Source organism: Neopsephotus bourkii, unplaced genomic scaffold (assembly GCF_033783945.1).
Source record: "Neopsephotus bourkii isolate Nb327-2 ecotype Australia unplaced genomic scaffold, CSIRO-AGI_Nbou_v1 NB_1036, whole genome shotgun sequence".
NCBI classification, from domain to species: Eukaryota; Metazoa; Chordata; class Aves; order Psittaciformes; family Psittacidae; genus Neopsephotus; species Neopsephotus bourkii.
Window position 1 is genome coordinate 4,045,311 of NW_026901525.1, and position 25,009 is coordinate 4,070,319.

Below are 25,009 nucleotides of genomic sequence, written 5' to 3' on the forward strand. Positions count from 1 at the left end.
TGCTTTTATACCTACCCTGTACAGGTCACAGCTGATGCACACTGCAATTAAACCATTCCCGTGAGTCTCCCTAGTCACAAAAAATCGTATTTTCAGGTCATCTGCATGTGTTTGGCCCCATGCACAAGCAGAGGAGGCTGGGCAGGAGGAAACGTATGGGCAGGCAGGGAAATAGTGGTTTAGAGCTTTTTGTGAGTTGATAGGCTCTGACTTTTATCCCAGCATCTCTTGGAAATGACACCGTGTATCACAGAGCCGTTGGCTGCAGGAGAGATCTGTAACAAGAGCGCACCTCGGATGATGGCAGAGCCACGCAGAGCGGCTGTGCACACAGTCCAGAATGGTTATTAGCTTCCTCCTGTCAGACAGATACGCCTGCAACAAGCTCCTCTGTTAACAGGCTGTCAGCAAACTAAGCAACAAGGCAGAAGAAGGCTCTCCTTGCATTGGTGGCCTCTGCTCATTGCTTCCCTGCTGTGGCGTGAAGCTGCATCTCCCCATGGAGCATAGCTGGGAATATTGCAGGGTGTGTGGCAGGGAGGGCAGGGATGGGTCACCCTGTGCATGCACAGGGCGATGCTCTGCAGGGCTTTGGCATTTTGCTGGGGAGGGGTGGGATTGGAATTTCCTTGTCAAAGAGCTGGGATTTGTGGTTTCAGCCTTGCCTCGATTTGTGTGATTTTCTTCTGTGTCCTGTAATTTCAGAGTAAATGAGGGCTGGGTGCAATTACTGCAGGTGCTTATTTTGTCATGACAGGGCTTTGTGCACTGGCATTCACTCCCGTGCCTTTTTATTGCTGTGGTGCTGAGGTACTTTAGGCATAAAACTTGGGCACTGACAAACCTGTAATTGTATTGGCACAACATTCTCCCTCCTCTGAAAGCATAATTGGCTGTAGCTGGGCAGGGAGCAGTGCCACAGTGGGAGAGCATCAGGCTCCCTTCCTGCTTCCATTCCTTTGAATTGTATAAAGCTGTTGGCTTTGTGAAGGGGCCAGAGGCAAAGTGGCTCACTGGGGTCCAGGCTTCCAAACCCCTGGAAGATGGAAGGACTCCAGGCTTGGCCCCCACCTGCTTTAGGAAGCTGTAGGACCAGATGTGAGACTGGGAGCTGGGATAAGGCCCTGGAAAAAATGGGCACAAGTTCTTTCTGCAGCCTGGAGGAACAGGAAGAGGTCACTCCCAGGATGCTTGGTGCTGAGGTGCAGGATCCATGTGGGAGAGGAGCAGGGCTGGTGCTTTGGGACTGACCGGCTGCAGGGATGGAGCTCTGATTTCAGTCCCCTGGCCAGGATGGTGCATGGAGCTTTGGGACTTGCTGCCTGCCAAAGCAGAGCCCTGCTCCAGCCTGGCCAGTGGTGGTTGGGATCCTGTTGGACTGGCATAGCTTATTTTCCATGGAATAGCGTGTTCTGTCTGAGCTGATCCAGGGGCTTTGCAGCTAATCTCACTCTGATGGAGAGCAGTCCATTGCAGGGTGAAAGCCTTGTCATTTGTTTTGGGAGTGTTTTACGACTTTGCCATTCTGCTTTCTAGTGATATCCTGTGGGAATCCGGGAACCCCCAGCAACGCCAGGGTTATATTTAATGACGGCCTGGTCTTCTCCAGCTCCATTATCTATCAGTGCCGGGAAGGATACTACTCCACGGGAGTGCTGAGCAGGCACTGCACGGTGAACGGGACGTGGACTGGGACCAGTCCGGAGTGTACAGGTGAGCACTGGGATGGATTCCTGGAAGATGAGGTGAGTGATGCTGCCAGGCTCCAGGGATGGCTTGTCAGGGCACGTTGGATGCTCACTGTAGATGCGCACACACGTGTGTGTGATAAGGAGCTCTGTTAAACTAACAGCAGCTAAAACTGCCTCAGCCTGCAGCCTCTGCAAGTACCTAATGGAAAGCTCTTGCTTTGGGTTTGTTATTTTCCAGTTGGATGAAGGAAGCTCTGTAATAAGCTCGTGAGTAAATGTCAGCCCGCCTGGAGGGGCTCTGCGGGGCTGCTGCTGAACGTGAGCGCTCCTGCCTGCTGGCACTGGGACACGTGTGGGCAGAGCCTCTGCTCAGAGCCCCCAGTGAACGTGTTGTGGTTCCTCATGGCTCCCACCCACAGGTGCCTGCAGCAGGGATGTGGGTGATGGAAATGAGGTCTTACACAAGAGACAGTAACTAGGGCAGAGAGGGATGCCGTGAGCAAACTCTCTTCCACCTAGCCCAGATCTGACCCAGGTTTTCTTTAATGTTTCATGTGTGTCAGTACTTCATCTTGCAAGGGCTTGGTGTGCCATTAAGGCCACTGTCTGCTCCACTGGGTGGAAACAGTTTTCTCCTTATGCTGTAGCCCAGCCTGCCCATAGCTAGTGCTACTCTCCACATCTTCTGTGCCACAGATGCTTCTTTCTCCATGATAAGGGGGTTACATCCTGCATTGAAACACTCGGAACCATCAGGTTTGTACTTAGCTGCAGATCTCAGAAGTGTGAGACAAGGGATGATCAGCCAGAAATTCTTCTTTTTTTCTTTGGCAGTGATCAACTGTGGTGACCCTGGTGTGCCAGCCAATGGCATTAGGTTGGGCACTGATTTCACCTACAATAAAACTGTGGTGTTCCAGTGCACGCCTGGCTATATGATGGAGTCAGACAGGGCATCCTCTCTAACCTGCACGAAAGACCGAACCTGGAATGGCACCAAACCTGCCTGCAAGGGTAAGATTGGTTGCTTTAAGTATCAGAGGATACAAGTTTTACAGGCCATAAATTTCTTGTAACTTGGAACAAAGTGATAGGCAGCAGCTACTGCAGTTGCCTGGAGCCCACCTGCTTGTTGCTTGGTCTTGTCATTCAGTCTGTCCCCTGTGTTTATGGCACTTGCACAATTTCCTCAACATAGCATGAACACCTTGCTATCTTTAGGTCTATCAATAATCACAGTGTGCCTGGGAAGGAGGAACTGCTGTTAGCCCTGTGATAGAGAAGGGAAAGTGAAGCACAGAGAGCAAAGTGACTTACTCTGTGCTAAAACCCAGATCAAGCTCAGGTGTTTTGCAAGCAGCCACTTTGTGGCATCCTCCAGAAGTCTGAGAATTGTTTCTTCCAGCTCCTTTCATTATTCCTCAGTTCGGAGATTGCCTCTGTAGTTCAGCGATAGGAAATGGAAATAACAGAGCAGTGGCAGGACAGGCTGGATCTCTTCTGTAAGTGTTCTACCCACAAAGTGTAGATAAGAATTGTAGCAGTGTCTGTGTACTTCTTTGGCAGTCTGGAAAATTCACCTGTCAGGATTCTGATATAAACACAGACCACACAGAAACTTCCAGATGCACTCCAGAGGATGTAAAGAGCAGTTCTTACATTCCTCTTTCATCCTCTCCACTGAGCTAATGTTGCAGGAATAACACAGAATGTGCCAGAGTCTCATGTGGAGGCCAGGCCAATTTGCATGAGCTGAGCATCTTTCCCAGTGCTCCCCCGAGCTGGAATGCAAAGTGCTGCAAGTGTCATCTCAGAACACCCTCGAGCGGATGAAATACAGACTGCTTGTTGATGCAACTGCTGATCTGAAGCTCAGCCAGGCTGTCCAAAATGTATGAATCTTTCAAGGAATCTTAGATGAGTTTTCACACTGAGTCAGAGTAGATTCTTGCCTTGAAATGAGCACTGACTCAGACTTCTGACTTGGAGATTTGGGGTGTGGCTAAGTCCAGACTTCAAAGTAAAATCATGGGGTTTACAGCTGCACACACAGCTGGGAAAGTTTGTTCAGCCCCTGCTAGGCCAATGGCAGGTGATGCTCTCGTCCTGAGAGCAGGATGTAACTTAGATCCTAGGTGGATTTGCTTGTTAATGGAAATACCGATGCTGAGAAGTCATGAGAACTGACGTGCTTTTGTTTTTCCTTCAGCTATCACGTGCAAATCCCCCCAAGCCATTCCCAATGGGAAAGTGGTGGGCTCGGACTTCAGCTGGGGCTCCAGTGTGAGCTATGCCTGCCTGGAGGGGTACCAGCTCTCCCTGCCCGCTGTGCTGACCTGTGAGGGGAATGGGACGTGGAACGGGGAGATCCCTCAGTGCTTCCGTGAGTAGGCAGCCACCAGCATTCTCATGCATGAGCTGAGTGCAGGGCTGTGCTTTAAACCCAGTTGGTTGCTCTCTCTTTGACATCTCTGGTTCTTGGTCCGTGTATCTCCCCAGTGACTGAGTCTTCTGCATTCACAGATCTTGAAAGTGCCAAGGGCCATAGGAAAAAACACTTTGCCAAAAGGCACTGTGTTGTTGCAGCAGAAGTTGGGAGTGTTTTGTGAAGGCAGAGCTTTGGCTGGGTGAAACCTGTGTGCTTGATACAATAGCTAATGCAAAAAGAAACAGTTAAATGTCTTGTGCTGATAAAGGCAGATTTGAGCTGCTTCTCTAGGCTGAGTGGCTGGCAGCTGCACAATAGCCATTTTCATATTAAATCATACAAGGCCCTCACTGTGTTCCTTGCACCTTTCCCTGGATCTTGCATAATTAGTGGGCTTTCTGTGTGACACGGAACCCTCCAGTAATTTGACATCGTGCAATTAGAGATACATTTTAAAGCTAAGCATGCTGTTAGGGAAAAAAAGAAAGAAAAAGATGGGGAAGAAGGTGGAAGTTAATGAACAGCAATTGACAAAGAGGGAGAATTACAAGGAAAGTAGCCAGCAATGCCTTCTGCTGCAGCTAATCCCCTAGGCAAGCACAGAGCTTGATGACAGGGGATGGGTTGGCCCATTAATAGACCCATCATTAGCTTATTAACATGGCTTGGTCCTGGGGAGGTTCATTGCAGTCCGCTTGTCTCTGCCTGTTGCAGCCGTGTTCTGCGGTGATCCGGGGATACCTGCTCAGGGCCGCAGGGAGGACAGAGGCTTCACGTACCGCTCCTCCGTGTCCTTCTCCTGCGTAGCCCCGCTCGTGCTGGTGGGATCAGCCCGGAGGTTCTGCCAGTCGGACGGGACGTGGAGCGGGACCCAGCCCAGCTGCATAGGTAAGGGGAGACAAGAGCTCTGAGTGCTCACCCTGCTGCTCCCTCTGTAGCAAAGCTGGGTTTCACCTGTGGGCTTGCAGAAATGAGCACTTCCTCCCCCTGAGTTCAGGATGAACAGGGGGATGTTTGGGGCTTGCTGCTTCACTTCAGTGCCTGTCACCGTCATTCCTGCCCCTCACTGGCGGTCAGTACCCCAGGGCTTCCAAGGAAGAAGATCTCCTCCCTGTTTCTGCTCAGCTCTTTGCCTGGCCAGCCAGTGGGCAGTGTCTCCGCAGAGCTTCCAGGTTAACATTTGCAGCCTGGGCTGCAAGATGTGAGGGTTGGTGTCAGCACGGTGCTGAGCTCTCTGCTGCTTCCAGGCTTCCTTGGGAACCTCCAAGCCATCGATAGCAGCAATGGGGCTGAAAATGCAGTTTGGCCATATTCTTCAGGTGCCCATTTTCTGGGGCTTCCAGAACCCTTTGGAGCCCTGTGAGGTTTACAATCAGAACGAGTCACAGCATTTTTCACTTGTTTAAACCTCAGGATGTGCTCTTGAACTCCGTGGCTCCTGTGGAGATAACCTGCATGGGCTGTGTGCTGTTACCTTAACCGTGTGCCTGAACACCACCATCATCCCCTCATGGGAGCACTGGGGGCAGAAACACATCTCCGGCCCTTCTCTGCCGTTTCAACCACTCCAGCTCCATCTCAGTGCATCACTAATTAGAGGAATGTGAAAAGACTCATGGCAGGAACCTCCACGTTCCCTACTGCTTTCACTGGGAGCTTTCTCATGCACAAAGAGTTGGGAGCACCTGCCTAGTGTTGTAAATATGGGCTTTAAATGATTCATGACTTACTTGCAAACCCTTCCAACACCTAAAGAGTCTGAGAGCAAAGCTGAAGAGGGGCTTTTTACAAGGGCCTGTAGGGACAGGCCAAGGGGAATGGCTTGAACCTGCCCGAGGGGAGACTGAGCTGAGCTCTTAGGCAGAAGCTCTTCCCTGTGAGGGTGCTGAGGCGCTGGCACAGGGTGCCCAGAGAAGCTGTGGCTGCCCCATCCCTGGCAGTGCTCAAGGCCAGGTTGGACACAGGGGCTTGGAGCAAGCTGCTCCAGTGGAAGGGGTCCCTGCTGTGGCAGGGGATGGAGCTGGAGGAGCTTTGAGGTCCCTTCCAACCCAAACCAGCTGTCTGGGATTGAAGCCAGCAAATACAGCTGTCGTGCTGCTGCTGAAACACACTTACAGTTTGTCTCCCTAAAACAAACTGTGAGCAGGGAGAAGGCTCAGGTGTCTACAAAACCTTAACCTGCAGAGTCAGTGCTGACACGAGCAGCTGAACACAAAGTGTTGGATTTATTCAGATCTCACCCAGTTTTGAGATCCATTAGGCTGCCAGAGCTACAGACCCCCCAGTGCAGCCAGGAGACAAGGCTCTGCCCTCCACCCTCTGCCATCCATCACCAGCTACCTCGTCCAGCGAGGGGGCTCTTTGTTTGTTGTAGACACTGATTTATCAGGGGCTTCCATGGAAACTGCATCAGTGATAAATGACAAAAGCTCAGCAGGACCAAGTGATGGAAGATGAATTAGCTTGTGCTCCACAGCCCCCACAGCTCCAAGGACCTGGGAACAACACCAACAAGTGCATCATGTTGCAGTTCGAAGAGATTGATTAGTCAGATCATAAAGGCATAAAAATAACCCACCGTGCCCTTTAGGTGCAGATACTGCGCTCCAGTGTGCTATAGCTGCAGGATATAGTGACCGGCTGCTTCTGTCCTGCTTTATTGGATTGTGGAGACTTTCCTTAGTGTATTTCTTGTCTTGCATGCTCCTATCAATGAGTATTTTGAGTAATTTAGAGAGGAATTTGTTGTAGGGCTCATGCTCCTTCTCATAGCAGTGTTGAGCAAGTTGAAGAAGGAAGGCTGGGAATCCAGAGCAGACTCTCATCTGATTTCTCTGAGATCCAGCTCCCTGCTAAGGCAGCTACCCCTGGCTGGGTACCAGAGCATCCCTGTGGCCAGCACTGCAGATTAGCTCAATCCTGTGATCCCAGGAAGCAGAGAACCTGCTGCTGCTGAACCGCCTTTGAGACAGAAGTTTGGGGTGCTGTAACAATGACAACCCATCTCTTCCTTAATTCCATTGATGCCCTGCTATTGTCGGCATGCTGGGAGGAAAAGAAAGTGATAGATGCTATAGAGGGGTAGCAGCAGGTATTCCTTCTGAACTGTGTGTGTTCATCTTCTGACAGATTGAGACCAAACGAGGCATAAAGAGAGATTATGTGTCTGAGGTGCATTGAAGTCTCCAGGCCCCTTCTATCACTAGGGGATAGCGAGGTTCCAAGGTGCAGTGGCCGAGCTGAGCCCAGAAGGATGAAGACAATGACCAAGGCATGGAGGGGACAGGTCACCGCAGCCCTGGGTGCTGGAGAAGCAGAAGGCAGAACCCTCATGAGCCGGATGCTTCACTCTTGTATAGAAAGGGGAAAGGAAGAGTTGTTCCTGACACAAGACTTGTGTTCTTTTGTTTTCTCCTAGGTGACGAGTGCCTCTGGTTAGTTCGTGTTGCAGCAGGCAGGGATTTAAGAAACAAAAAGATCCGTGTATTTTTCATTGTTGCTGTGTGTTCCTTTGGTAGCAAAACATATCTGCCTTGTCGCAAAGGCACAGCATGATCTTTGTGTGAAGAGCAAGAGAAGCTCTGCCTTGGCTTCCACATCCCCTCTAGAGCACTGGCTCTGTTCTCTCCTTTGCAGACCCCAGCCTCACGACGTGTGCAGACCCTGGCGTTCCTCTCTTTGGGATGCAGAACAATTCCCAGGGCTACCAGGTACTGCCCCAGCAGTGGGGTCCCTCAGCTGCGCCCCAATCCTTGCTGTGGTTACCCCATGGCTGAGTCCAGACATGGATTAACATGTCCTCCCTTGAACAGGACATCCCAGCGGGCTCTGTCAGACCCCAGAGTGCGTTTGTATGAGAGTAACTAGCAATGTGTTATTTATGATATTAATTACAGTGCTGATTAATAACTATTGGTGTAATCAGTATTCACACTGGAGACATAATTTCCATTAATTTTGAGACCAAATTCTGTAGGTGGTTTTCTTAATTTCAGCTCCTCTATGGTATGAAATCAAGTAGAAAGGAAGGAAAAAACCAAAGCAGTTCCCCAGGGCGTTCCATCTCCATCCTCCACCACCATCCCTGTGGATGTCCCTTCCCTGCTGTGCCTGGGCCGGGATAGTTGATTCATGTGGCTACTCCTCCAGAGTGGATCTTTCAGTTTTGCTGCTAATTAGTTATCTTAATCCTGGGGTTTAATGAATTAATTCTAGTGCTTAATTAGTACTGAGGCACTGTAACCGTGACTTTTACAAGGGTTGCCACTCAGAGGTGCACACCAGAGAGGCAGAAATCACACCCCTTTCTAATAGCACCTGTGTTTGATGCTGGCTTTGGTGTATTTAAATGGCAAAGCAGCTTTGCCTCTGTCACCGAAGGAAGGGAACTCTGTGCACAGTTAAAGCTGCAGCTTTCCAGGGACTCTGGGAGCTTTCAGCACCAGACTGGCAGGGCAGTGAGAGCAGGGAGCCGGTGACTGCCCTCTCCAGCGTACAGGAGATGGAAAAGCGATAGGGGTATTTCTGTATTGCAGTCACGGGTGAGCCACGTTGTGCTGGCGCATTCAGAGGTTTGTCTCCCATTGGAACAGGTGGGAAGCATCATCTTCTTCAAGTGCCAGAAGGGATACCTGCTGCAGGGCTCCACCACCAGGACCTGCCTCCCCAACCTGACGTGGAGCGGCGTGCAGCCCGACTGCGTCCGTAAGTCTTGGGAGAGGCTTGGCCAAGGGAAACCGGTGCTGTTCCCCTCGCTGTGCCTTGCTTGGCTGCTGTGCTGCACTGTGCAAATTGCTGGGAGTCTGGGGGGAGCTCTGGGAAAACACATCCGTGAAGCAAAGGGGGATGGCACAGCCTGGTCTGTCCCAGCGTGAGCACACTAGCAGCCACTTCTGGTCGCAGATGGGTTTTCCTGACTTGTTCCTTCCTCAGAGACGTGGTTCCAGGTGAAACTTTGTTTTGTGCTTCTGTATACAGGTTTGATGGCTGAGATGTGAGCTCGCGCTCCAGGGACCCAGGTTAACATTTAGCCAGAAGGGCTCTCGGGCAGAGCAGTGTTTCTCCTCATCTTTAATAACGTGTTGCTCTTTCTTTTAAGCCGTCTATCATCCTTTCCCAGCTACACCAGAAGGAGTTTAATTTAATGTGTTTAAGTGGTAATATCCATCACGGCCTCTGTATCCCAAGTATTAAAAAGCTTTTGCCTCTCCCTTGCGAGGTGGTTTATTGGTGAGATACTTTTCCACTAACAGACCCCATAGGTGCTTACTCTTTGAGCGGCCCAACTGAGGCACTGGCTGCGAAAACTCTGGCACATAGCATCGGGGAGAGGAGGTGCTGGGGCTGTCGAAAGAGAAGATGGTTTTGGCTTACCTGTGCCAGCAAGGTCTGCTGAGGTGTTGTCTTTGGGATTTGTGTAAAGCCTTCTCCCCCCACAGCACAGTGTTGGATGAAGTTACTGCTAGTGCATGCTGAGCTCCGTCTCTGAGCTAGGCTGCGGGCTCGCTGCCAGAGGTCCCAGACCACACAGGTTCGGGTTAGTCTGGCTTTATATTTCATCCTCTGTAAAGCAAGGGTGAAGGTAATGCCTCATGAAGGCTGCTGAGGATTTGTTCTCATTCATGAGCAGCTTGAGAGCTACAGACAGGGCAGTTTTACAGTGAGGGAGGTTCCCGTCTCCGTGATTTGTGTTGTAAGTCCTCAGGGCAAGGCCCGTCTTCAGCAGGGGCTGATAGAGCAGTGTGGGCACATGCCCGGTCTGGTGGCAGGGAGCTGGACAAGCTCAGCTTTGATTTTTGTGGCCACATCGTGAAAGTTACTGAGCAGTTACAGGAACTGATGGCTGTGGCACACTCTGAGCACTCTGGGTGTGATCCTGGGGACAGGAGGGCGCAAATTACTACTGGAACAGCGGTGCAATGAGGAGGAGTTACGCAAAATCAGATCTGTAGTGCACTTGCTGCAATCACTGGCTTAACTTCCTGGGTCTTAATGTCCCCTGAAGGCAGTTTTTAGTCTTCAGGTAGACCTGGGGCACAGTTCAAAGGAAGGAGGAGAGTGTCCTTAACATCATTTGGTTTTGACTTTTTTCCATTGAAAGTCAAAAATCCTCATTTTCTGTTCGTGGGAGCTGGAACTGAGCGAGGGATGCCCCGAGAGCTTTAGCCAGAAAGAGCAAAGCAGCCACAAAGCACAGGAGGCTGCCTCATGAATTCATCTGGCTGGGAAAAGTCCAGGCGTGGCATCGTGTCCCGCAGGGAGCAGAGACAGCTTTTGCTGACAAAAGCTTTCTAAGAGATTTCTGTCCGTGCTGACGTGCAGTGTCACTCTTCTGCCTTGGTGTGGTGAGTCCCATCTGTTTCCCTTGTGCTTTTCAGCTCACCACTGCAAGCAGCCAGAGACCCCCTCCCACGCTAACGTCGGTGCTCTGGATTTGCCATCTCTGGGCTACACCTTGATCTATTCCTGTCAGAGCGGGTTCTACCTCACCGGAGGATCCGAGCATCGAACTTGCAAAGCAGATGGCAGCTGGACAGGAAAACCACCCATCTGCCTTGGTAAGAGCCCTCAGAGCTCTGCTCTCACGTGTGCCTGCTCCTCATTGTAGCCTGAGAGAAGACAGTTCACCCCTTAGACCTGCACCAGCAGGCCAGGAGTCTGCCCCATCCCTGGCAGTGCTCAAGGCCAGGTTGGACACAGGGGCTTGGAGCAAGCTGCTCCAGTGGAAGGGGTCCCTGCCCGTGGCAGGGGTTGGAGCTGGGGGAGCTTTAAGGTCCCTTCAACCCAAACCATTCCATGGTGCTATGATACTCACAGCTGTGGTTTGTCCCCCTCTTTCAGCTGATGTCCGCCCCAGTGGAAGGCCGGTTGGCACCGCGCGGGACCCACCGCTCACCAAGGTGTCAGGTACCGCAGCAGGGCTCGCTCCTCCATGGGACACGTTAGCACTCGATCTCACCCTTACCAGGTCCATCCCTTCCTGTCCCTTCCCCAGGAGAGCCAGAAACCCGGCTGTTCCTTGTGGGAATTGAAACTACTGGGCTAGTGCAAGCAGCCCATGTGCCCCGTCCCAGTTATGCTCATGGGGAATGGACAGGAGGAGTCAGGCACCAACATCCACTGCCCTCCCCTTGGCACTCTGAGATCCGAGCCCTCCAGGATGTTTGCATTGCACCTTTTCTTTTTAAAAAGGGGCTTTGTTAGCTTTTCCTAAGAAATTCTGTTGGGGCTTGGTTTGTTTTTAAAACTCCAATGTCATTTTTTGTCAAAACAACAGAATTAAAGTCATCAGCTTGTTTGCTCTCCTCTCCTTGGCTTTGTACTGGGGGATAATAACACAGAGAGTGGGTGGGATTTGAGATATCTGAATATGTATTTGTGAATTCAAAGAAAGAAGGGAATTTGCTCTATTTTGATTTCTGAGAAATGGAAATAAATGGTGTTGCTCTTGTTTTGATGCATCCCCGATTGTTCTGGTTTCTAGTGCCTGCTGATGTGTTTGCAAAGAATTCCCTTTGGAAAGGCTCCTATGAATACCTGGGGAAGAAGCAGCCTGCAATGCTGTCGGTCACTAGCTTCGACCCTGCCACCAGTAAGGTCAATGCCACTTTGATAGACCACAGCGGCGTGGAGCTCCTGGTGTCTGGTAAGGGAGTTGATATAGACATCTGTAGGGATCTGCACTTGGCACAAGTGCAGTCACAGAGCGAGGAGCAGCGTGCTCTGCTCTGTGACTGATGCTGATGCTCTGATAGAGCTGTGCAGAACCACCCTGGTTTGAAGTCTCCAGTCTTTTGATGGGACCAAGATAAATTCATGTACCTCAGTTTGCTTTGACTCTACCTGAAAGGCAGCTCTGCCCAGTCCATCATCCATTCCCTGTGTGCTGGAGTGGTGGACTTGGAGTTTAAGACAAACAAGGTTAAATGATGTGAGTGCTCCTTGTCTTGGCCTCCATGGAGCACCAGGTTTTACTGATCTGGTGACGTAACCTAAGCATTAATAGTTGAACCTCTTCCCATGTGTAAAATACCTTTAATATCCTGGGGGGTGGACATGGGATTGTGTGTTCATGGTGTGTTCCCAGCATGTCCCACCGATATGGGTGGGAGGAGGAGGAATTGTGATGAGGTGATTACTCTCTCAGGTAGAGAGTCAAGTACTTGAAACTCCAGTAGCATCACTGTGATCTAGACATGAGAATCACTTGTTTTTCAGGCATTTACAAGAAAGAAGACGTGCACCTGCTTCTGCAGGTTTATCAGATAACGGGGCCAGTGGAGATCTTTGTCAACAAGTTCAAAAATGATAAATGGGCTCTAGATGGACATGTAAGTGCATGGGCTCCTCATACACCAAGTCCCCTCACACCACTCCTCCCCTTGCTGTCACAACCCCAGCTCTTTACTTGCTGAAGCTGAGGAAATGACTCCCTTAGCTGGTGGCAAGATGAGGCTGCTGTCCTCAGTGACCTGCTTGCTCGAAGGGGACATGCGGCACTCTTCCAGCCCACGACATAACACGACCTGGCAGTTGGCTCCTCATGCTCCCTTGCAGCTGTATGGCTTCTTATTGCCCTGCGGTTTTAAACCTGCGCATCTTCTGCATAACGCTACAGGAGAAACCAACACGATTAATCCCATTTGAACATTTTATGTCTGTTAAACATCAAGCAAGAAGAGCTGCTGTTCCCTTATGGAGTCAACTTCTCACCCCAGTTTCCTTCCTTAGTGATGTGAGAGTCTTAGCAAGTTACTGGGCAGTCAGACTTGAGAAATGCCACGGTTTTCTGGGGAATTGAATCACATTAATGCTATACATGAACTTGAAGGAGACTGTGTTAAGATGGGTGCTAAAAACCCAGGGAGGTGTTGAACACATCTGTTGATCTCTGCTCTTCTGTCCTTGCAGGTCTCATCAGAGTCTTCAAGTGGCACGTTTGTGTACCAAGGCTTTGTGCGTGGCAAAGGCTTCGGGCAGTTTGGCCTTCAGAGGCTTGGTAAAGTTCTTCTACTTAGTGCTTCTCCCCTTTATTGCTCAAAGCAGGATTTTGGTTGGAATGGAGGGTTCCAAACAGGGAACATTTCTCCTGTCCCTGGCTTTAATTATCAACCCTGCTGGGCCAGATCTTTACAGCTGGGTTTGAGGCATCAGGTTTAACCTGACCCTTTCCACTCCTCTCTGAAGAGGAGCTGGTAGAACCCAACCCGGCCACTCAGTCAAGTGCCCTGAAATCTCTGTACCCCAGGGGGGAAATAAAGAGGTTTCTGTTGAAAAACAAAGAGCTTGGAGCCACAGACAGCACTTGGGCCTTTTTTCTGCATGTTGCCAAATGCCAGACCCAGAAGCCCAGGTCCTGTTGCTACCAGAAGTGTCTCCATCTTACTTTCAGAAATCATAGAGGCACCTGGGCTTGGGCAGCCCAAGGTCTAAGCTCCTAAATACCTCTCCAAATGTGCACTGAGCTTTTCAGTATCTTACGAATTTTGGAACCTGACTCTGGAGTCTTGTCACCTTACAGAGAATTAGATGCTCATTATTGCAGCCTTTAAAAGTCTCCCTTAAAGCCTAACATTAAGCATCCAGGTTTGAGCATTTTGGTAAGATGAAGCTATTTACATCTTTCTTTTATTGCAGTTCTAAATAAATGATGGTGCCTGAGCTAGGCTGGATCTCCAAATCAGCTCAGAAGCTTTTGATTACCTTGCACCTTATTCTGTTATTGAGGATATAACCTGTAACTCAAAGCAGACCTCATTTCCCACAGTGCTGTTGTGAAATGTGTTTACTTCTGCTGTGTTTCAGACATCAGCATGATGGAAAATGATCCAGAATCAATAGGACACCATTTTGCATCAAACAGCAGTTCTGTGGCAGCTGCCATTCTTGTGCCTTTCATAGCCCTGATTATTGCAGGGTTTGTGCTTTATCTCTACAAACACAGGTGGGTTTCAGGAACGATGCCAGAAGGTGAAACAAAATCTAGGGGCTGGCAGATATATTTGTGAGCTTGTCTTAAAAGCACTTCCCCTAGATCTGGTTTCTCACTGAGTTCAGAAAGTGGAAAAATGATGGAGCAAGCATGTGTGGAGGGGCAAGGGTGTTGGGAGAAGAGAGCGTTGAGGGCTTTTATGACCATTAATAAGATTTGTGGCAACATTAAGTAGGATAAGGCAAAGTAAATTTCATAGTTGAGCGTTCAAGCTGGCTTTGCATATGTTGTAAATTAGTGATTTCTCCTGATCCGTGTATTGCTGTGGAAATGTTGCTGCACTGCAAAGCATCACACAGACTGGATGCTGTGTGGAGGGAGCACACTATGGGCTACAGCAAAGCCCAAGGAGCTGCTGTGCTACAGACCTGGAGCAACGTTTTCTATAGATCCCTTCTGCCTTTACCCTCTTGAGAAGCAGCTTTGTCCTGTCCCCTGACTTCACGTCTGGGCTGTTCAGTGCCTGCTGCAGGAGTGGCCGTGACCTCCCTTGGGTTTTCTCTCTGGCATCCTGCAGGAGAAGACCCAAAGTCCCATTCAACGGCTACGCTGGCCATGAAAACACCAACGTCCGAGCGACGTTTGAGAACCCGATGTACGACCGGAACCTGCAGCCCACAGACATCATGGCCAACGAGACGGAGTTCACAGTCAGCACCGTGTGCACAGCTGTATAGCACCGTCCCTCCATGGTGAGTGCGGCACTGCCACCACTGTGTGTCCTCTGGGAGCCCTCTGGTGAAGCAGAGGAGCACCCGGAGTGGTTCACATTGCCCAGGAGATCGTCTCTGCCCAGGGCAAGACCTCCTGGGCACCAGTGCCAAAGCAAATCCAAAAGCCCTATGGTGAGAACAGTCACCAGGTGAAGGGGGAAAGCATCTCTAGCAGGAATGCTTCACTGTGTGATGCCAGGCAGGGTGTTCTGCACAGGGATCAGAGGAGGGGAAAGGAGGGGATTAAAAGTTTCACTGCACAGGCACAGAGAAATAACTTGATAAACAAAAGTGCCCTGTGCACTTCTTACAGTGACAGGGCAAGGGGAATGGCTTGAACCTGCCCGAGGGGAGACTGAGCTGAGCTCTTAGGCAGAAGCTCTTCCCTGTGAGGGTGCTGAGGCGCTGGCACAGGGTGCCCAGAGAAGCTGTGGCTGCCCCATCCCTGGCAGTGCTCAAGGCCAGGTTGGACACAGGGGCTTGGAGCAAGCTGCTCCAGTGGAAGGGGTCCCTGCCTGTGGCAGGGGTTGGAGCTGGAGGAGCTTTGAGGTCCCTTCCAGTCCAAACCAGTCTGGGATTCTGTGACTGTAAGAGCACTTCTAGATTGCAATGTTCTTAGATAAGGAAGGCATTGCAGGCTTTCCTAGCATTTCTGTGTGTAATAACAAGCTGTTTCTCTCCTCGCACCCTTCCTTTCCCATTGCCCCAGATCCTTCCAGGGTCGGTGTCTAGTGGATGATTGTGTTTCACCACATGAGTCTCCATCCATTCCCTCCCCATCTTCCTCCTCCCAACCTTGCTGAGGCTGTGGAGAAGCTGCTACACCTCGTTGGACGTTGGGTTAGCTCCTGAGAGACTGCTGGGTTGCCCTCTGTTGTCCTCACCCACCCTCTTCATCCTGCCATGGATAACGAAGCCAACCAAAGGTCTGCTCTGGCACAGCCACCATCCCAGCCTGCTGATGGGTCTCAGGCCGATGTCCAGACCTGGGGAAGTGGAGGACCTGGGAGGTGAGGTGATGGGAGGGTTCTTACAGCCTGCTCGTGGTGATGTGTTCCTGGAGGGAGCAGTAGGGTCCCACCAACCGCGCCCCGCTTTGGGAATCGCTTGGGCAGCACAGAGGTAAAGCAGTGTGCAAGGTGCTGACTGGGGTTTGTGGTGAGCACCAGGGTGGGACAGGATGGGCACTTGCTTTGTCTTTACTCGGGGGTTCTCTGTGGTTTGTTTCTTCATTGTTTTTTTCTAACCCGGGAAGTTCTCGGATGGGCCCCTTCCAGTGAGACCCTTTGCAAGCTTTCCTCTTCTTCCCCCTATTTAATTTTCCTTTAGGCATCCTTGCTGGGTTTCTTCTGCCCCATTCTCATTTCAGGCAGCGCTCGGGGCTGGTGAGATGTCCCCCATCTCTGGCCTTGTTGATTTTAGCTGTGCCCAAACACCCTAATGAGGAAATTGCTGACAGACACAAAGGGACAAAAACCTCTTTAGAAAGAACTCTAACAAATAGTGATTTCCCCCCAGTAGCATTCAAAAGCCTTTGCCCTTTCTGTATTGATCCTCCAAATGGCAATGCAATAAGAGTTTTAATTTCTATCCAAAGCTGTTTCCTTTATTTCCCAGGGGTAGAAAGGTTGCCTTGGCTTTCATGAGAGCAGATAAGGCAGCTTGACATTTTTCCTCCCTGATGAGAGTGATGCTTTGGAGATGGGGCCGTCCTCCTCTTTCCTGAAGAGGGGAGCTGCTCTTGTTGATTCTGGGCTTTGCTCTGTTTGGTTTGAGTTTGAGTCCCAATTTCCTAGGCCGGGCTGGAGCCACGGAGCACAGCTGGATGTGGTGCTGATGTAGAGCACTGTGTGGCAGTGAGCAGCTGCTGCTCACAGAAGACTTGATGGGACAACAGAATTAAAACAAATGGGGTGGTGTTTACATCCATGTTTGCATTCAAACCTGGCTTTCCCCTAGCTAACATCAGCTGAGGTTTTGTCTAACGAAAGCCACAGGGCAGGGTTTTTTCTCATTTGTTCATTCTTTCACTCTGTGTGTGTATATGTATAAACAGATTGGGTTTTTTTCCTTGTCTGTTATTTGGCACTCTTGCAGCAAGCAGCATCCTACAGCCTAAAGGCTGAGCAGCCAGCCTGCCTAAACATGCCATCTCTGCTCCCCGGAGCCTGCCGGGGTGCTCAGATTCAGTCCTGAGAGGTGGGTGCAAGAGCGAGAGCGCTGCTCGCAGGGGGCAGTCAGTGAGACAGAATGCACAGGGCAGTGGAGAGGGTTCCACCTCCCAGCTGGTTGTGGGACTGAATGCCTCAGGGTAGCCAGGCCGGGTGGCAGCAGTGCCAGCTCCTCGCTGGGCATCTCCGGTTTGCAGGACACAGACCCCAGAGCAAGCTGAAGGCTAAGGGAGAACCTTCGAGTTCATCAGTTGAGTGCTGCAGTGAAGGCAGAACCAGGACACCCCCCTGGTTCCTTTGCTTGCACCTTCCACAGCTGGTTCCTGCCTTCAGGGCTGTTCTCAGAGCCCATATTTGAGCCCAGGGTCCCTTCCAGCCTCAGTTACTCTGCACTTCATGCCTTTGGCTGACCCACAGCCCATTCTCCTGGCCATTGTCCCCATAACACAGCTGAGGGACTAGGCATTCACACCCATCTGTCTCCACTCAAACCCACCCCAACAGCGGATCCCACATCTGCCCTCCAGACCTTGCTGAATCCCACTCCTTCAGTGGAAGAGCCAAGGAGAGGCATGGTTCAAGGTGTGTGAAACAAACCTGAGATGTTTCACCACCGAGGCAGAGAGAAGGGAGGCTCCATTCAAACTTGCTGCTTTCAACCCATTCAGTTCCATTTTCTGCTGTTGCCCAAGCAACAAAGGAAGAGGAAGGGGTGTTGTCCCGTGCTTTTGCAAGCTGGCTGGGACCCCATAGGTGACATTCTCCATCCCTGTGCCCAGAACTTGCATTAGCTTAAAAAAATGAAAATAAAAAATAAAAAAGGTAAAAAACGAAGAAAAAAGGTAAAAAAAAAGAAAGAAAAAAAGAATTTAAAAAAGAAAAAAAAACCACCCTCTTTTGTACAGAGATATATTTTTATGAATCAAAAGTTTGTACAGGTAAAAAACACAATGTAAATGTTTTTTCATTATTGTAGTAAACAGTAGTGGAAGATCAGCTTTTTTTTGTAAATGTAATAAAATGTATAAATCTGGTTTACATCCAAGTGTACATATGTAATCTATACATACACCGGCTTGTCTGCAGTATATCCAGTTTAATTTATCTGTCTCTGTATATGAGGCTTCCCCTCGTGTTCAGGCATTTACTGAATTTGAAAGCTATTTTAAATTTTTGACTTCAAATAAAATATAAATTTTTGCATTGCTTTTCTTACATTTCCTGGTGCCTTTCTCATGAGCTGCCAAAGCTTTCTTCTAGGCCCTCCGGATGCCGACCTGCTCAGGCACACACGTGCTTGCCTCGTGCCCCAGCTCTTGTGAAGGCCCCACAGCAGTGGATGGAGGAGGACTCAGGCAAGACCAAACCCCTTCCCCATCAGCAACCTCTTCCCTCCCAGCTGGGACCCACTGTGGTGTAACTGGGTGAGCTTTAATGTCCCTTCCAGCCCAAACCAGTCTGGGATTCTGTGGCATCTTGTGTGCTGTCCCTTTTGGTGCCCTCCTCTCTTCTCACTTGCTCTTCTTAAGCTGGAAATTACTTTGGCAGTTTTCTAGTTGGAAAGGGACTCTGAATATGTTGTTCTGTGTCTCCGTTGTGCCTTCCCTCCACACCCAAAGTCAGGAAGGTGGAATGATGCTGCTCAGAGTGACACCATGGGCTGACAACCTTGCGCTTCCATCCTTCTCTAGTTCCTTCTGCTGTGGCTGGGACTCCAAATGAGGCATTTTGGAGTTTAAAAGCCAAGGCTGTAAAGTGAAACATCTGCAACAGGGCAAAACTTTAATCTCTTTAAGCCCTACAGAAAGGCACAGCCAGGCAACAAAGCAGCATTTAGTTGCTGTTGTAATGAGCCTGGACAGAAGAGCTCCGTGCCCCTGCCAGAGCCGTGCAGTCCATCAGTCCCTGAGACCATGTTAGGAAGCTGCTTGTTGAGTGTCTGCAGTTCCCAGGTGAGACATTCCCACTTCTCCACCTGATCCGTGCGGGTGCTGGTTCCCCAGTTGCCAACCATGGCAACGCTGCTGGGTTTTGGAGCCGGAGTCTTCTGCAAAGGAACTGGTGTCCTCCTCAGAGTGCATCCTCTTGGGCTCTTGCTGGCATCCTCAGCGTGCAAATGAGCACCGTGGGGCTGCTCAGCCCCAGATCCCATAGCACTGGGCGTTGTATGCATGCAGTGTTGTACGTACCCCACAGCCATCTCCAGCCACTTGTCCTACATCAGCCAGTCACGAAGGAGGCAACAGAAGCTGAAGGTGCATGGAAAAGCAGTGTCCCAGTGGGAGGGGGCTGCTCAGGGCTCCCAAACCCTCTGCAGAGAAATAAATGCCTAAAGCACACTGGCGCATCTCCCCCCTTCCAGCAGGTACTCATTTAACCAGCCCAACAAGCATTTACAGAGCTAATTAACAGCAATTGGTATCAGTGCTTTGTAAATGAGTGATTAACTCTTCATTCAGCTCTGCAGCCTCCTCCCTCTGGCTGCCTCTGCTTTTTGGCAGAACTTAGCCTGAAGAAAGCAAATATTGTGCTTATTGTTTCAGTTTGAGGAAGCAGCTGCACTGCTCCTGTCTGCCTCAGCCTCCAGCCCCGGGGGAGTGCAGTGTACTGATGGATGCTGCTGGCTCTGGGGGGTGTAGGTGAGTGTCTGGGCAGGGACGGCTCTTCCTCCTCACCCTGAGGAAGGAATGGCAGGGTAGTGGCTGCACTGATTTCACTCCGCAGCACTCAGAGCTTGGTTTTACCTTGCTCTGTAGCTTTCTGAAGCAGGTGCTCAGGGTTTTGCTCCTGTGCCTCAGGTGCTCTTGGCTGGAGGATTTGAAAACCTTAGAAGAGGTTGGTATGGAAAAACTGACTGTAAAGAGCCTTCAGAGCCATGGTCTGGGGAGCTGGGGGCAGTTAAAGCGCCTTAGAAAGGTTACTGGAGTTACCTGGGGTGCTGGGAACACGAGGAGCATGAGGGGATGCTGAGGGGATGCCAAAGGGATGCAGAGAGCGGAAGTTGGAAGCGGTTCCCGGGACTTGAGTTGTGGTGGATTATCCTGCATCTCCTTGAGCTGCACCGAGGTCTTGGGTGAAACACACCTGGTTTCATCTCCTGGGAAGGTGCTGAGACTGTGCAGATTCCTCCCATCCTCACCCGACCACGAGTGATACCGGACCCATCACAGGGAGCTGTCGGATGAGCAGCAACCACAGTAAATCTGCACCTCAGTGAAAACCCCGAGCGTGACCTGTCTTTGTGTTCTTTAACTGGGATCTTGCACCCAGAGGGAGGAGGGGAGCAGCAGCCAGGGTGCCTCTTCAGAAGCGTTCCAAGCACTAAAATGAGAATGCACAGTTCAGTGCTAGAGGGGAAATGCATAATTCATTCTCCCAGACTTTGGAAGACCAGAAGAAGTATTTGTCAGAGCAGCGAGGAGGTTGGGGGTTATTTGCAGCTGTGGGTGAATGATGGCTGTGAACTGGGCATATGAAAGTCCCATGGAGGGGGATTGTGGAGGTGGGCAGAGCAACCCCAGGGGAATCCTTCAGCCACCCTCGTGTGCTCATCAGCCAAATTAAAGGGCTTGGATTTAAGATGCTGTGTGACAGCAAAGTGCTATAAATGAAGCTGGTTTACTTATTCCAGTAAAGAGAAAATGATTCCCCTTGTAACCAGGTGAGATAATGAATCATTATCATCTTACCAGTACATTTACTGTTCCAGGCTCTGTGTACCCTTTGTGCCTGGCTGTTAACTGTGGGATGTCACTGCCTTGTCCAAGTGCCCTGGGAGCTTCAACCGTGTCCCACAGCCATGAGCAAATCCTTTCCCCTCCATGCTGTGAGTGGCTGCACAGAAAACTCGGGGTGGTTCCCAAACAAAACATAGGAAATAACATCTGGATTGTTCCCAGAGCTTTTCCCAGTTGGACCAGCTGCTGGAAGGGAGCTCTGAAACCCTTGGGACAATTGCTTTTCTTCTTCAAACCTTGGCCAGTCTTCCCTTGCTCCAAGATTTACATTTTAACCCACTGAAAATCCTCATTCAGGTACAAACCCAGGAAACCCTGAGGGCAAAACAAAGGTAAGCTTGGAAAAATGGAATTTGGGGGCAACAAAAGCCCCTGAGCAGGAGGAGCCCCAGAACAGGGTGTTCTGTATCCCCCCTGGCTGCACTGGCTGCCCTGTGCCCTGCGGGAGGCTGGAGCTCCATTGCTTGGTCCTTTCACATCCTTATTTTGATTCCTTTTAGTTTTTTGCCTCATTCTTCCTTCCCCAGTGCCATCCCAGTTTGCTGCCCCTGTGCTCCATGGACCTGTGCTGGGCTGGGAAGAGAGCTAAGGGGAAAAGCTGGCTTTGCAGCTGGCATCAATACCGGTCTTTGGATAATTGCTGGCAAAATCTCTCTCCTGAGCTGAGGGGGGATTTTTCCCTTTGTCCCTCCTTTCCAGAAGCTGAAATAACGACTGGGGAGGAGAGACCCAGCCTCTGCTCTGCGCATTCCACATTCAGAGCAGGGTGTCTGCAGAGCCTTGTGAAGAGTCAGCCTTGCTCTTTGGGATGCTGTGGGCTTCACCAGACCCATCAGGCTCCTGGCACTGGGGGGAGCAGAGGGTGAGCATCACCCTCAGCTTGCCCAGGCTGCAGGGGGGGAATTTCAGCCTGCAAAGGGGCCTTTTAATTCCCTGGGATCCCTCAGGCTTTCTTGGAATCCTCCTGGAAGTACCCTGGGATATAGGGCTATTAAGGTAGATCTATTTGCCAAGCTGAAGCTACTCTTTACTTTTCCCTCTTCTATCAAACTACTTTATATTCTTATTACTGTATTGACAGGTCCTTCTCTCCCACTCCAATCCAGCCTTAATTTTCCACTGTTAATCAGGCAAAGCACTGTGGCTCTTCTGTAATTAAAGAATTAAAGCCATACCTGACGAATGCAGATGTGATGGCAAAATTAAATGATTTGGGTAAAGCCAGGCCATTCATTATGCATCTCCTTCGATCTTTCATCTCCTGATAAGCTCCAGCAGCCTTTGGAGGGGAAAAAAAAAAGAAGTTATAAAGCCTTTGTGAATTAATGAAGTGCAAGAAGCTGGTCCAGGGTACTGGGAAGCTGCAGGTAGCTGTGGGGGCAGGTTTTTTCATGCTCAGACCCACGTTAGGCTCTGGGTTGCTCCTTGTGGAAAGGATGGGGGGGTATTTGTGACCTGATGCAGTGGGGTTTGGGGGTCACCGCATGCAGCCTGACTCCCAGCCCCCGCACACAGCAGAGCCCTTCTCCAAGCATCTCTCTAGGCTCGGCTCCCAGAAGCTGCAGGGAGAGCAGGGACGAAGCAGGCTCCTGGAGGTGTGCTCGGAGCAAGTGATGTGGCAGCAGGAGGTGTGACCGAAGGCAACAGGAAACAGGTGAGGGGCGAGTGGGCAGATTCCCATTCCCAGCACGGATGCAGCTCCCTCCTGGCAGAGCTGGCAGATGTCTGCTCCCAGCACGGCCCCAGGCAATGGCCCAGAAGCAACCGGTGGCTTTGATCCACAGATGGATCTTCAGGCAAGGGCAGGTCCTTGATCCATAGCCCAGGCTCCAGATGGAGTCGGTGCCTGCAGGAGCAGAGGGCCAGGGCCTGGCTCCTGGCCTGGGTTTGGGGCCACTGCTCCAGAGCATGGATCCAGGAATGGAGAGGCAGACACGGATGGTGGCTTTCATCCCAGTGTGAGCCTGCAGACCTGTACAAACAGTACAGAGCAGCCTTCACACGTGGTCGAATCCATTTCAAGCCATGAGTTCCTCTGAACCCATGTGATGCTCTGTGGCTGCAGTTGCTGTCAGCTCCTAAGGTGAGGCAAGGGGAATTAAACACATGATTTCTGTTCTTAGGAGAGCAGAGAGGCCTTGACAACAAGCTGGAGGAGAGCTCAGTGTTTCCCTCTTTCTACCCCTTCTCTAGAGAAGCAGGAATCAGAATCCCAGACTGGTTTGTGTTGGAAGGGACCTTAGAGCTCATCCACTTCCAGCCCCCTGCCACAGACAGGGACAAAACATTGTGCATTGGAGAAGCCCGTCCCTCCTAGACCCATCCAGTCTGGAAGGCATGCCCTGCTGTGTCCGAGTTACAGCCTGTAACTAACCCCTGCAGGGACTGTAGTTCACTTTACCTGCATCTGAAGCAGCTCATCCTGGCATGGCTGGACCGGGGCTCAGGACTCTGCATACCCACTCCTGTCATCTGCCAGACTGGGGCCACAGCATCCGCACCAGTGCTGCCTCAGCGTGGGGATGAACCCAGTGCTGCTTCCTGAGGCAGAGGGGGAAGCGTTCTGTTTTCCACCTGGAGGCACGCAGGATGACACCAGCTCATCGCAGCTCCTGCTCTGTCCAGCTTTCAGGACACACCGTGCTGGGACCAGCAACGTCTTCACCACAGGTACCTCTACAGCCCTGCACGTGTGGTCCCGCACCTCAGCCCGTGGGACATCCAACACCAGAAGCTGGTGCTGTCTCTATGGCCTTGATCAGTGCAGATTAAGCTGCCACCAGTGAATCTGAGGGGATGAAGCAGCAGGAGGCTACTGGAACTCTTGCTTTGTTGCCTTTCATATTAATTAGCACCAATTATACCCTGTTATTAAGAATGAGTAACTTGGCACGGGAAGCAGTGCAGCTGAGATTCCTGCTATCGGTACAGGCTGCGTCAGCACTTGGGAGTCAAAATTGGGCATTGCAAAATAATTATGTTATTTTGGGTGGCCTCCAAGGAGCTGAGCCCCTTGAAGCGAGGAATCCCCACCCCAGGCCCATTCCAGCATGTAACAGAGCATCCTGCATCAGGAGGGATGACAGCCCCCAGTTACATCCCTGATCTGACTCAATCTCTCCTGAAAAGCATTGTCTCAGGTTAGTCCAGGAGCTTCTGGAATATTAACTGCTCATGGGGACAGGAAGGAGGGAGAGGATGCGATTCCATAGGACAGGATTATTTCCATGTCCCCATCATTAGTACAAACAGAGTATGTCAGTGATTACAAGTGCTGAACCAACAGAGCGCACCACCCGTTTTCTCTGGGGCTGTTGTGTTTGGCTTCCCTCGTTGCTCTCTAACTGCATCCTTATTCCTGCTTCGGGCAGCCCCCTGCCAATGCAGCGGCCTCCAATAAAGATGCCAATAGCAATGTGAAACCATCAGGTCGTGATGCCCTTGGACTGGCTTTATGGAGTGAGATGATTTGAAATATTTATATGCAATAGCTGTGCTGCTAGCAAAAAGAGTAATAGAATGGAAGGAGGGGAAGCTATTAATGTTTGACAAACAGATTTACTTGGATGTAATCACATTGCAACATATGCTTGGGGGGGGAATCTACAACATTAACGAATTGCAGCGCTTTGGGCTGTGATAGCCAGTCCAAAACTGTTCTGTAGCACTTCCTGCTGGAAGATATTTGTAGCTATCACATTATCACTTACAAAATTAAGTGATGCTTTTTTTTTTGGTACCAGACACAATAATTCTCCCGGCTTTGCTTGTGAGGCCAGTGTGTGTTTTGGATAAACAGGGGCAGGGGTTGTGTTGGTTGGAGCGCCGGGCTGGGCTTAGGGACCAGGCAGGCTGAGCCCTGCTCTGCCACTGGGGATGATGACCCATTGCCTGGTTTCTCCATTAGCTTAAAGCTTTTTAGGGTGCTGCAAGGTGTGAGGGATGATGACAAAATGGCTCTGAGCTGTGCTGCTGGCCTGGATCCTTGGCTAAGGCAAGGACGTGGGGTTTAACAGTGTGTGAATGCCAGGGATGTCACTGCAGAGGTGCTCTTGGGCAGGTATGGTACCACTCATCACCAGGAGCATCTAATTCCCCTGTAGCTGCTGCTTCCTGCATAGAGTGGTGTTTAAGTGCGTGGATAGCTTCTCCCTGTGCTTTCTGGATTCCTTAAGGCAATCAACAGGAGAATGGCAGGATGCATTTCCAAAGGATGCTGTGCTCCTGACTTTAAATACACACGGAGCCTCATCTGCCCACTGACCCTTTCATGGGCTT

General features: G+C 50.7%; 1 protein-coding gene across 2 annotated transcripts in view; it reads left to right on the forward strand.

Moving 5' to 3' along the window:
* CSMD2 (CUB and Sushi multiple domains 2) overlaps window positions 1–14,819 on the forward strand; it is a 285,979-nt gene extending 271,160 nt beyond the window's left edge. For both annotated transcript variants that reach the window (XM_061360820.1, XM_061360821.1), the window contains 13 exons: window positions 1,537–1,713; window positions 2,526–2,705; window positions 3,901–4,074; window positions 4,834–5,007; window positions 7,756–7,829; window positions 8,712–8,823; window positions 10,497–10,676; window positions 10,960–11,025; window positions 11,603–11,764; window positions 12,337–12,449; window positions 13,030–13,117; window positions 13,924–14,062; window positions 14,628–14,819. In XM_061360820.1, the coding sequence (XP_061216804.1) occupies window positions 1,537–1,713; window positions 2,526–2,705; window positions 3,901–4,074; window positions 4,834–5,007; window positions 7,756–7,829; window positions 8,712–8,823; window positions 10,497–10,676; window positions 10,960–11,025; window positions 11,603–11,764; window positions 12,337–12,449; window positions 13,030–13,117; window positions 13,924–14,062; window positions 14,628–14,787 (1,799 nt within the window). In that variant the 3' untranslated portion in view covers window positions 14,788–14,819. The remainder of the gene's footprint in view (window positions 1–1,536; window positions 1,714–2,525; window positions 2,706–3,900; window positions 4,075–4,833; window positions 5,008–7,755; window positions 7,830–8,711; window positions 8,824–10,496; window positions 10,677–10,959; window positions 11,026–11,602; window positions 11,765–12,336; window positions 12,450–13,029; window positions 13,118–13,923; window positions 14,063–14,627) is intronic.
* Window positions 14,820–25,009: the final 10,190 nt, after the last annotated feature.